At 50.7% G+C, this 10,613-nt stretch overlaps 2 protein-coding genes across 5 annotated transcripts; one reads left to right on the plus strand and one right to left on the minus strand.

Moving 5' to 3' along the window:
• Window positions 1-303: 303 nt before the first annotated feature.
• parp12b (poly (ADP-ribose) polymerase family, member 12b) lies at window positions 304-5,636 on the minus strand. Of its 4 annotated transcripts, none has more exons than XM_041030278.1 (9): window positions 5,235-5,636; window positions 4,129-4,264; window positions 2,752-3,016; window positions 2,592-2,666; window positions 2,215-2,277; window positions 1,955-2,081; window positions 1,700-1,868; window positions 1,486-1,606; window positions 304-1,131 (listed from the first exon to the last, which is right to left on the minus strand). In XM_041030278.1, exons 1-9 carry the CDS (start codon window positions 5,552-5,554, stop codon window positions 1,031-1,033), a joined length of 1,377 nt encoding a protein of 458 aa, XP_040886212.1. In that variant the 5' UTR covers window positions 5,555-5,636; the 3' UTR covers window positions 304-1,030. The 4 variants fall into 4 exon arrangements, with proteins under 4 accessions (XP_040886212.1, XP_040886211.1, XP_040886210.1 ...); XM_041030277.1 differs by having other exon boundaries at window positions 2,215-2,274; window positions 5,220-5,636; XM_041030276.1 differs by having other exon boundaries at window positions 5,220-5,636.
• A 341-nt stretch (window positions 5,637-5,977) lies between these two features.
• Window positions 5,978-10,555, plus strand: ovch1 (ovochymase 1). The gene is made up of 14 exons (XM_041030275.1): window positions 5,978-6,044; window positions 6,123-6,185; window positions 6,265-6,348; window positions 6,556-6,739; window positions 6,976-7,051; window positions 7,510-7,699; window positions 7,789-7,928; window positions 8,299-8,449; window positions 8,532-8,570; window positions 8,660-8,882; window positions 8,963-9,120; window positions 9,254-9,352; window positions 9,532-9,668; window positions 10,054-10,555. The coding sequence occupies exons 1-14, from the start codon at window positions 5,993-5,995 to the stop codon at window positions 10,213-10,215; spliced, it is 1,758 nt and encodes a 585-aa protein (XP_040886209.1). The 5' UTR covers window positions 5,978-5,992; the 3' UTR covers window positions 10,216-10,555.
• Window positions 10,556-10,613: the final 58 nt, after the last annotated feature.

A 10,613-nucleotide genomic window follows, 5' to 3' on the forward strand; every position in this document is an offset into this window, starting at 1 on the left:
ACTTGAGCTGAGAAATCCGGGACGGACCGAGGGTCTGCAAAGCTTCATGATGTGTGTCAGAGGCTGGAAACCTGAGACCTGAAGCGTTTCACACGTTCAGTGAAGCTTTTAAAGGTCAAACGGAATTAAAGGGAGACACCGTGGCTGCTGAGGGCGGGAATCTGCTCATGTCCACGTCATCGTGTACCCAGACCCCTCACTGATCCTGGATCCTGATCCTGACCCAGATTCCTGGTCCTGGATCCAGGATCAGGATCCTGGATGTTTAATTCTTATCAAATATCATGCAGTCAAATCCTGTCACTGACTTTGACTCAGTCTCACTTTATTTTCCAGCTGCTGAGCTGAAATTACACAACAACTAAACACAAACATCACAAACACACGAACCAATGGATAAAGACCAGAAAAGCAACCACTGGAACACAGAGACAGCAGGACATGGTCCAGGTAACGTATTTAGTGAGTAGAACTCACACGTGAACAAACTAAAAATAAAGGCAACTTAAAGCGTTTGACCTCCACCACCTCAAAGTCCATTAAACACAAAACAATAAAAAACTGACACCCTCATTAAAAAACTTTGATTCTAAATGTTGAGCGATGTTTTCTGTTTCAGAGACAGAAACACGTCACGACGTCCTCAGCAGTTCGTTTCTGCTCTCACCTGTGACGTCACTGACACGACGTCTGTCTTCTCTCTGCGTCTCGTGGAAACGTACGTTAAATAAACGGACTGAGAGCTGAAGCTACAGGGATTCATGTCATCACCAGAACCAGGATTCATCCACTGAACACGAGCAATGTCTGAATGAAATTTTATGACAATCCAAGTGAAAGCTGTGTAGATATTTGAGTCTGAGGCAAAGTGGAGGACTGATGGACGGACACAGACTCGTCCATGAGACAGTGACAGATGAAGTCAGAGGAGTGAACTGACCGCTTGGAAAAAAGGGAATCCAGACGCGTGAATCTGAGATAAGGCACTCAGTCAGGTCCAGGACCAGGACCACATCACCCCGTGGCTTTTTCACTGAGCCACCTGTTTCACCACCTCGGCCACGGAGACAAAACGAGGACGGCGCCGGACTTTCCTTTTGGTGTTGTGTTTGGGGTTCCTCTGGTACATGTCTGCAGTGAGGACAGGAAACATCCGAGTTAAAGCAGAGAAGAAGAAGAACGGACATTTATTCAGCTGCTGACTCGATCGCCTTCGTCTGAACGTACTAAATCCACGATGTCACGCTGAAACTAAATCTGCTTTAAATTTGGTGAAGGCCACATTACGATTAGTTCAGGGATCAAAATTCAGCACTCGGTGCTGATTTGGGTCTACCTGTATTCCGTGTCCTGGCTCAGGACGTAACTTGGGACTAGATTCTGGGATTCCCAGTCCTCATTCGGGACTTGATCTAGTTGGTGATGTGGGACTCGGCTGTCCTCAGACCCAGCTTGACCTGGAGCTGCGTTTGAGAGAAGTCGTACCTGTGAAGCTAATGACGTACTCCCTCTGTCCCTTCAGCACTTTGACCTCCGCGGTTCTGTCAGACAGGAAAGTCTCCTCCAGAGTCCTGGACGTCACTGACGTGGTGCGGTTCTTGTCGTCCTGGGGGGAGCACCGGAGACGGAGGGGTTAGCATGCTAACACGCTAACATTATGAACCTGCATGCTTAAACTACCCCGAGCGCTCCGACTCACCGGCTGTCCGTACTCCACCCACTTCCCCTGGTCTCCCTTGTAGTACCACCGCCACCCCGTGGTCAGCATGTAGTGGGGCGGCTTTGTTACTGAGGAAACTGTGGAGAGGCGGCGAACACGCTGCGAATCCCGAGTCATCGTCAAGAAGTCAACGGGCCGATCGCCAGAGCTACAAACACAGGAAAGGTTCAGCTGCTGCCGCATCAACAGCAGATCAACCTCAAACCTGAGCTCAGAGCAGACACCACCTCTGACCTCTGCGTCTTCGACGGGTCGCAGAAATCCCGCTCGATGTCTTCCATGTGCTGCAGGTCCGTCCAGGTGTTGCCGTCAAACACCTCCCACTTGTAGGGCAGGTGGAAGTGAACCCGGCGACACTCGTCTACGCACAGAGAGAAAGAAGTCAACTACAGTCGCTACAAAAACACGAGAACTTAAAACTTATAAAGACAAAACCTCCATTTAAAAAACACCAGTTTTAATCAGCCTCATGCAACAAAACACAACTCAACTACCTGTGCTGTCAACCTGCGCTGTTCTCTGCTCACAAATAAGTTTAAGAAATCCATCTGAAGCTGCTGAATAAGAAATAAGGTTATTTTATTCCCTGAATAACGAGGAAAGGTCAGTGAGTTAATATATCACAGGAAATCAACACATCCAACCGTCCGGCACTGAGCTGATGGTTCTGCAGCAGTGGTTTGAGTGCAGGAGGCTGATCCTGCTGAGTCAGGGTTTAGCTCTCAGCTGAGGAACCTCTGACTCTCTGATGCCATCTGGTGGCGTTCACAGTGAACTGCAGGATCACCCACTGAGGCTCGGGGCTGTGTTGGTTCCTCAGTGTGAACACAGCAAATCATCAGGCGACAATAAAGAAAGAAAGGAAGCTCACTGTGGAACTTGCAGCTGTTTCTGATGTAGTGCAGACAGATGTCGACCGTCTCGTCTGTCGCATCAGGAATATCCTCTGACAGAAGCACAAAGACATCTCGAGCATCATCTCAGAACATAAATAAAGCTGAGTATTCACTGAATAGGTGTGCTGTCTTCACCTGTGGGTGAGGTGGCGGCGGCGGCGGCGCTGAGGTGGTGGACGTTCCTGTAGATGAAGGGCAGATCGCGGATGATGTCTCCGCTCAGCCCTCTCTCCTCCAGCATGCGGCGGCCGTTCTCGTCGATGGCGTGTTGGCGTTTACACTTGAGTCCGAACATGCAGGTGCCCTGAACGAAGTGCTGGCACAGGTGAACCTTGGTGCAGGTGTTCTGGAAGGTGCAGCAGCCGTGAGGACCGGAGCCTTTGTTATAGTGCAAACACACCTGAGACGAGAAGACAACACAGTTTCCAGTAAGTATGAGACGGAGGTAAAGACACTGTAACTTCTTTGTGACGGAGCCGTCAGGTCGATCTCAGGTATGAATCAGAGTTCCAGGATGTTTGGATCCCACACCTGTGAGATCTGTTCCTGTAACTCCGACATGTTCTCTCTGTTTTTAACAACAGATTCTGTTACTGTGACAAAGTTGTCCAGGAATTATGAGATTGTTTTTTGTAATTACACGATGCATAATTATGAAAATGATGAGATCATTCAGTTACAGAGAGCAGATGATGTGAGAATTCCTGGAAATCTTGATGAAAGGACAGAGATCTTGTATTTATGATGACGTGGTTCTAAGATGCAGATTTCATTGTTCTGTTCTGAGAAAACACATGAAGCAGTGGAACCTGGCAGAGTTTACTGTACCTCTGAGAAACGTCCCTCAGTCAACAGGACACTTTTACATTTTCTTTTTTATTTCTTTGTTTTTTTTTTTTTACTTCTTCTTCCAGGCTTCTCTTCATCTGTTTCTTCTTCAGCCTCTCCGGGCTTTACGTTAAGACATGACAGTCAGCCTACTCTCCTACTCTTTCTCTTCTGTCCTTTCTTTCCATAAACTGCTCTTCATCCTCTCCTCCCATCCATAAAAGTCAGGACAGAAGCTACTGTGGTCCATCGCTCACACAAAGAGTGAAAAGAGAAAGAGCTGCAGAAACACCTGCAACACAAACATCTGTAAAGGTCAGACGAAGACGTGATGATGGAGAAAAGCTTCAGACGTCTCAGCGTCTCAGTGATGAGACACCCAATCTGTTATTTCACAGAAACACAACAGAAATGTGGGAGTGGACCGTTGGACACATCTGAGGACGTCACCTTTAAAGTTATCAGTATTTTAAACACGATACTGAATGAATCATGAAAATAAACCTGGTGAAAGCTCTGATCAACATTTCCTGCTGAACATCACCGAGCTCAGGGAGACGTTGGACTGTCCCAGTCAGGATCAGAGTCTGGACCGAGTCCTGGGACAGACACGAGCTCACGTGCTCAGTGAATCACCAGGATTCCACAGAACCCCTGTCAGTGTGGACCAGGTGGGTGTGTTACCTCTGGCAGCAGCGTGGGGTCGTTCTGCAGCAGCAGCAGGAACAGGTCGTCCTCGCTCAGCTCGTGCAGCGTGCACTCTCTCAGTAATCGATAGTTGTGACCTGATCGAATGTCGTGGGAGAATTTACACGGTTTCCTGTGAAAACAGCAGCAACGTCAATGATCTGAGAGGTCACTCACACACACACACACACACACACACACACACGCATACACACACACACACACACACGCACACACACACACACGCACACACACACACACACACACACACCATCCTGCTGCCCCAAATACTCACTACAGCACCAAATGCTGATCAATCCACATCAATCCCAAGCATGGCTGCAGGTGTTGGTGGGGGGTGGGGGTCGGGGTGGGGGGGGGCCTGACAGTGATGATCTTGGCTAACAGACTATCAACAACAACACCTGAGACATGCATCTGCTTCAGAAAGAGAGAGAAAGACTCGCGGTCTTCTAATCCAGAGGACAGGACCCACAGCCCAGCACTGAGACGCCCCACAGCGTCCCCCCAGCCAGCACAGAGCGTGTCCAGCAAGGACACAGCCAGGACCATCAAGTCAACAGCAACAGGAGACGCAGACAGACGGCTTCAGAGGACGACCACCATCACCGGCAGTTTTACGGCAGTGAGGTTCGGTGTCGCACTGACCCCAGGTGACCCCAGGGGCCCCCGGGGGTCACCTGGGGTCAGGTGGGCACAGCAGAGAAGACAAACTGGTAACTAACCACTTGGATCACCGCGTTCACTCTCAGCTGATGGTGACGTCACTGTGACGTCTGCCTGCTCTCAGTTTCCGTTTCCTTAAGTTTCGTTTCTGCTGCAGAGTAAAGAAAACCGGAGCCGGCGGGTAAATCAGGCGTGAGACACAGAGACAGCACAGTTTGTGTTTACTGCTGTCACTCCTACGGAAGCCCGGAGGACAGGAGGCAAAAACATGAGAGACAGACTCCGGGAGCTCCGCCAGCCCCGCCCCTCCCTCTGATCCCCAACTTCATCTGAGGCCCAGCCTCGGTCACCAGGCGTCAGCCTGCTGCTGTTCCCTACCTGCGCGCGTGCTCGCGTCTCACCTGCCCCTGCCGAACCTGCAGTTTCCGTAGATGAAGAACTTGCAGAGGTGCAGCTGCTGACACCCCCCGCACTGCTCCTCCCGGCCGTAGCTCCTGCACAGCCGCAGGGACGTTTTAGCCACCACCGTGCAGTCCTCCGACAGCCCCCTGCCGTCCCCCGCCGGGCCGCCGACCAGCAGGAAGCGGGGACACCGCCGCACGATGAAGCAGAAGTCTTCTTCGGTGATGTCGCAGCGCTGCAGCAGCTTCCGGTGCAGCTGCAGCAACTGCATGGATCCTCTGCTGCTGCACAGGAAGCTGGTGGCCAGCAGGATCTCCCGGCTGTACGCGGACATGTCGACCGATCGGCGGACTCACGCTGTCTGAGAGCTGCTCTGCCTCCAGCCCGGGGGAGCGCCGGGTCCGCGGCACACGCACATCCGCTCTGACACCTTCACAATAAAAGCCCGCAGTGAGCTGAAACTCCGGGGGAGGGGGGCTCAGAAGCTACAATCAGAGTCACTAACAACCCCCAACAACCCCCCCCCCCCCCCCCCCCCCCCCCCTCCTCCCCTCCTCCCCTCAACACCCCCACCACCATTAGTACACAAAAATAAAAAATCAAAGCAACATTTGGATGAGCAGGTTCACACACAGCAGCTCTGCCCTCAGTCTGAACCTCCAGGTGTTTCTAATCACTCAGGTGAGACTGAAACAGGTGACTGATGAGGAGTTTGGTGTTTGAGTCTCAGCAGATCAGTCTGATCCTCTGAGGGACAGCTCACTCAGACACCATGCTGCCTGTCTTCTGTCTCCTGTCTCTTTGTCTGTTTACACTTCAGACAGGTGAGAATCTCTTTACTCTCACAGCAGATTCGTCAGGTTAAAGTTCGTCCAGTTAACATTCAGTTTCTCTTTGTGCAGGTGAATTCAGTCAGAAACCATCAAACACATCAGATCACAGCCACACAGGTGCTGCGGGGACAGGTAGGCTCTGATTTGAAGTTGTTTTTCTGATCCTCAGTGTGACCGAAGTCGTTTCATTCCTCAGCTTCTGTCTCTTCAGCTGGAAACTCGACCGGACTGAATGTGACGTTAAATCAGACTCTGCAGGAACACGGAACCTTCTCTGGACACTTTGGGTTCAGTGGTACGTTCAGCAGCGTCACGTCTGAAGAAGCTTCAATTCATCACATCAGTCTTTGTTAAAACCAAAAAAACAAAACTGCTTCAACATGTTTATGTTTCAAAAGTTGATGAAGTTGTGTTAAAAATCCTTTCAGAAGCAACACATGGAGGGGTGGGGCGGGGTTCTTTTCTGACTCGGTAAACTGACCCGTTTGACGTGTCCTCTCAGACCTGGCGGGGGTTCGGTGCTTCAGTCCGGAGCAGGAGATGGAGTCCAGGATCATCGGGGGTCAGGAGGCCTGGGCTCACTCATGGCCCTGGCAGGTTTCTCTGCGCGTCGCCTCTACGCCAGCCTGTGGGGGCGCCATCATTGGCCCGCTGTGGGTCATCTCCGCTGCTCACTGCTTCATAAGGTCAGAGGTCACCAACATCTGCTGAGTTAGACCAGGATTCAATTCACTGTGAGACCAGGTAACTGGGATACTGGCACTGACTCAGACCAGGGCTGTGTCTCAGGTCAGTGATGGTCAGTTTGTGATTGGCTAACAAACCAAACTGCACTGCTTCGCACGCTGCCGCGTCCGAGTCCTGACTGACCTGAGACCGTCTCCAGGACCAGAATCCAAACATGAACAAAACCTGTTTGCAGGTACAACAAAGCTTCACTGTGGACGGTTCTGGCTGGAAAACACGACCTGGATAATCCTGATGAACCTGAACAACAGGTCAGGAACACTCGCTGGATCAGTCCGTTGTTTCATCTCTGGCTCGAGCTTTTGATTCGTGGGTTTATGACGATGTTTGGTTTTATGCAGCAGTTTCCTGAATCCCACACAGTCGAGCGGAGACAACGAACGTGAACTTGAATTTGGTTCAGTAAACCCGTGTCCTGAGTCCTCTGGTTCAGGTTCAGTTTTTCTGTCAGAGTCCAAACTGCAGTGAAACATGGGGGACACCCTGACTCCTCACAGCTGCTCTGAGACCGACTCTGACAGAAAAACATGTGAACCACAGGATTCAGGATGTGATGTCCAGGTCCTGGACTCCGTACGTCCAACCGTCCACCTGACAACCTCCATATGACCTGTGTGTGGTTCAAGGACACTTGAAAAAACACAGCTGGTACAAACAGAAGTAAAAAGTAAGACTTGACTTCTTCTTCTTCTTTAAACTCACCCTTCAGCTGGTTGGAGTCTCTGTGATCATCACCCACTATGGCTACAACGCTCAGACCAAAGAGAGAGACATGGCTCTGCTGAAGCTGCAGCAGCCTCTGGTCTTCAACCTGTTCGTCAGACCCATTGATATCTGGATGACTCCACTGCCTCTCTTCAGGAAGTGCAGCATCACCGGCTGGGGCTCCACCCGAGAGAGTGAGCAGATGCTGCGGCTCATTCTTAGAAAACCCACAGACTCTGGAATCTGAGCTGAAATGTGTCCGTGTTTCTTGCTGTCGCACCAGACGGTCCTCGAGTTAACAGACTGCAGGAGGTGAATGTGACCATCCTGCCCCCTGACGTCTGCAACCAGTACTACCTCGGGAGGATCCGGTCCTCCATGTTCTGTGCCGGGAAGGACGGAGGAGGAGCTGATGCCTGTCAGGTGAGATGTGAACAGCCTGATTCTGAAAACAGTGGAGAAAGACCATCGAAGTTCAGAATCTGGACTCTGACGCACTGACAAGTCGTCAGAGACTGTAGAGAGACACTGGATGACTTTAAAGTCCACCTAACACAGTGTGTTGTCTCTGTTGTGGTCCTGTCCCATCTCTCCCTCAGCCGTCCTTGTTTCTTTGTCATCTTCATCATTGTCTTCCTGGTCTCTGAACCTTGCTGTCTGTTGTCTTGTCTCTTTGTTGTCTTGTTTCATTTCTTTGTGGTCCATCACTCGTCCCTTTGTCTTACCATTTTGCAATTCTCTGTTATACCATCTCCCCGTCTCATGTTGTCTCTAATGTTGTCCACTCTCTCAGGGGGACTCAGGAGGTCCTCTGTCCTGCTTCACAGGCAGCAGATATGAGTTGGCAGGTCTGGTAAGTTGGGGAGTTGGTTGTGGACGAGCCAGAAGACCAGGAGTTTACACCAGAATCCAAACTCACACTCAGTGGATGTATGACATCATGAGTAAGTTTGACCCATGATGCAACAGGTGAGTTTTTACCTGTATGAACACATGAACAGCTCATGCTCTGTTTCATTTTTACAGATGATCAGGACATGTATGCAGATGACGTGACTGATGAAGGTGGGTGGATGTGGATGTTCACACTGATGTGAAAGAAATCACCTTTCACCTTTGCCTCTGTATGACTGTGCTGTTCACCTGGACGACAGAGGACAGGTGTGGTAAGCAGCAGAGCTCCAGCTGCGATAGCGTTCCAGGCCTCGCTGGTCTGTCGGCGTCCCAGGACGGTGAAGTGTCTGTGGGGAACGTGACTGAATCCTGCCCCTTCTTCTGGCCCTGGCAGGTCAGCCTGCAGTCCGCCGGACGCCACTACTGCAGCGGAGTGCTCATCCACCGTCGCTGGGTCATCACTGCTAAACACTGCAGCGTCAGGTGAGGGCTCACGCGTCGCTGCCCCCCGCAGGACGCTGCTACATCGCCTCGGTTCCCACTGACTCTGTTTTTCCACGCAGAGCTACAGACGACGTGGCGGCTCTGGGAATTCATGACCTCCGGTTTTCATCATCTCAAACTGTCCCAGTGGACAAAGTCTTTAACCTGCCACAAGACGGAAGCTTCCCTCCAAAATCGGACCTGTCTCTGCTCCGCCTCAGCGTGCCCGTCAGATTCAGTAGGAAAAAATGAACCACAGAGTCGATATTTTACCCAACATTGGTGCTGAGCTCACACAGGTGGTTGTGCAGTGATGTTGCTCGGCCTCTGTTTCCTTTGAGACTATTGTCTGGCTCTGGTTCTGTCTCCAGGCTCTAATGTGTCTCCAGTCTGTGTCCCTGATGAGGACGAGGAGCTCGATGACAGCTGGCACTGTTTCACCACCGGCTGGGGAGCCACCAAAGCAGCAGGTGACCTCAGTATAACACAAACGGCTGACGTGGGATCTCACGGTGCTGTGGCAGTGAAACACCTGGATCCTCGACAGCCGCTGATGAATCTGACAAACCCCAGTTCTCCTGAATATGAGGAGACTCCTGGAACAAGCCCTCACAGAGACGTGCTGGTTTTGTGCTGTTGTCTCGTTCAGGTACCACTGATCCAGATCGTCTGCACCACGTCGGACTGACTCTGGTCAATCAGACCACCTGCAGGAGGAAGTGGGGAGGCGGACTCATCAGTGACTCTCACATCTGTTCACATCCTGCGTGCTCCACCTCCTGCTTGGTAAGTCACGCCACATTCACATCAGCTTCATCACAGACACCACTTCCTGTCTTCAGTGAAGAATATTGACGTTGGTCTCTGAGTTTTACTGATCAGACTGAAGCTTCATCACATGGAGCTGAAATCAGCTGAAGTCCATTAAATTCATGATCAGACACTTGTTTACTGGACTTGCTGTGTTTCTAACCTTCACATGACAAACAGCTGGAAGAGTGACATGTCAGTGACAGATCACAGGCTGGTTAATCACAGCAGGAGCTCCATGGCGTGGACGCCGCAGTTACAGGAAGTTCCATGTTAATCCATTTCAAACTTTTTATTTCTTGTCTTTTGAAAGATGAGATTTTGTGACTTACAAACCAGCGTCTTGTGTTTTCCTCTGCAGGGCGACGCTGGAGCTCCTCTGTTCTGCCACAAACACGGCACCTACTTCCTGTTTGGTGTGGTCACATGGGGCAGCTCGCGCTGTGACCCGGACAAACCGGCCATCTTCACCAGAATATCTGACTATAGCTCGTGGATCAGTAAGGTGACTGAAGCCCTCTGAACAAATGGTTGTGTTGGAAAATAAACTGGTTTAACTGGAAGCTGTTTGTCCTCAGAGCTGGATCAGGAACTGTCACTTTGGACAGACGTTTCCAAATGTCATCAGAAATCTGATTAGGCTGAGAACCTGAAAGGTGTCCATCACGCCCCGAGCATCCAGATGTTGAATTCAGTTTCTGCAGTGTGATGTTCAGACCAGATCAAAGAATCATCTTCGATCTGATCTGTAAAACTTTGGCTTAAAAAAAAAAAAGTGTGAATTTTCAAAGTTCTTCTGAACCTGCTTTGTTCTTCACAGGCCTTAAACCAGACCCATGTCTCCAGGGTTTTACTGGAGTTCTTACTGGTTTGGTGTCTGGGTTTTATTTGGGGAAAAAAAACAGTAGAAACCAAATGAAG

Source organism: Toxotes jaculatrix, chromosome 22 (genome assembly GCF_017976425.1).
Source record: "Toxotes jaculatrix isolate fToxJac2 chromosome 22, fToxJac2.pri, whole genome shotgun sequence".
Classification (NCBI taxonomy): Eukaryota; Metazoa; Chordata; class Actinopteri; family Toxotidae; genus Toxotes; species Toxotes jaculatrix.

What these genes read in the sequence shown, in the direction of transcription:
- parp12b (XM_041030276.1), bottom strand. Translation starts at nt 5,554, where the DNA reads ATGTCCGCGTACAGCCGGGAGATCCTGCTGGCCACCAGCTTCCTGTGC. An exon ending in CGCCGCCACCTCACCCACAG is followed by an intron (nt 2,667 to 2,751) that starts GTGAAGACAGCA and finishes TGCTTCTGTCAG; the next exon opens with AGGATATTCCTGATGCGACA. An exon ending in AGCGCAGGTTGACAGCACAG is followed by an intron (nt 2,082 to 2,214) that starts GTAGTTGAGTTG and finishes CTCTGTGCGTAG; the next exon opens with ACGAGTGTCGCCGGGTTCAC.
- ovch1 (XM_041030275.1), top strand. Translation starts at nt 5,993, where the DNA reads ATGCTGCCTGTCTTCTGTCTCCTGTCTCTTTGTCTGTTTACACTTCAG. An exon ending in TCTGTTTACACTTCAGACAG is followed by an intron (nt 6,045 to 6,122) that starts GTGAGAATCTCT and finishes CTCTTTGTGCAG; the next exon opens with GTGAATTCAGTCAGAAACCA. An exon ending in GCTAAACACTGCAGCGTCAG is followed by an intron (nt 8,883 to 8,962) that starts GTGAGGGCTCAC and finishes TTTTCCACGCAG; the next exon opens with AGCTACAGACGACGTGGCGG.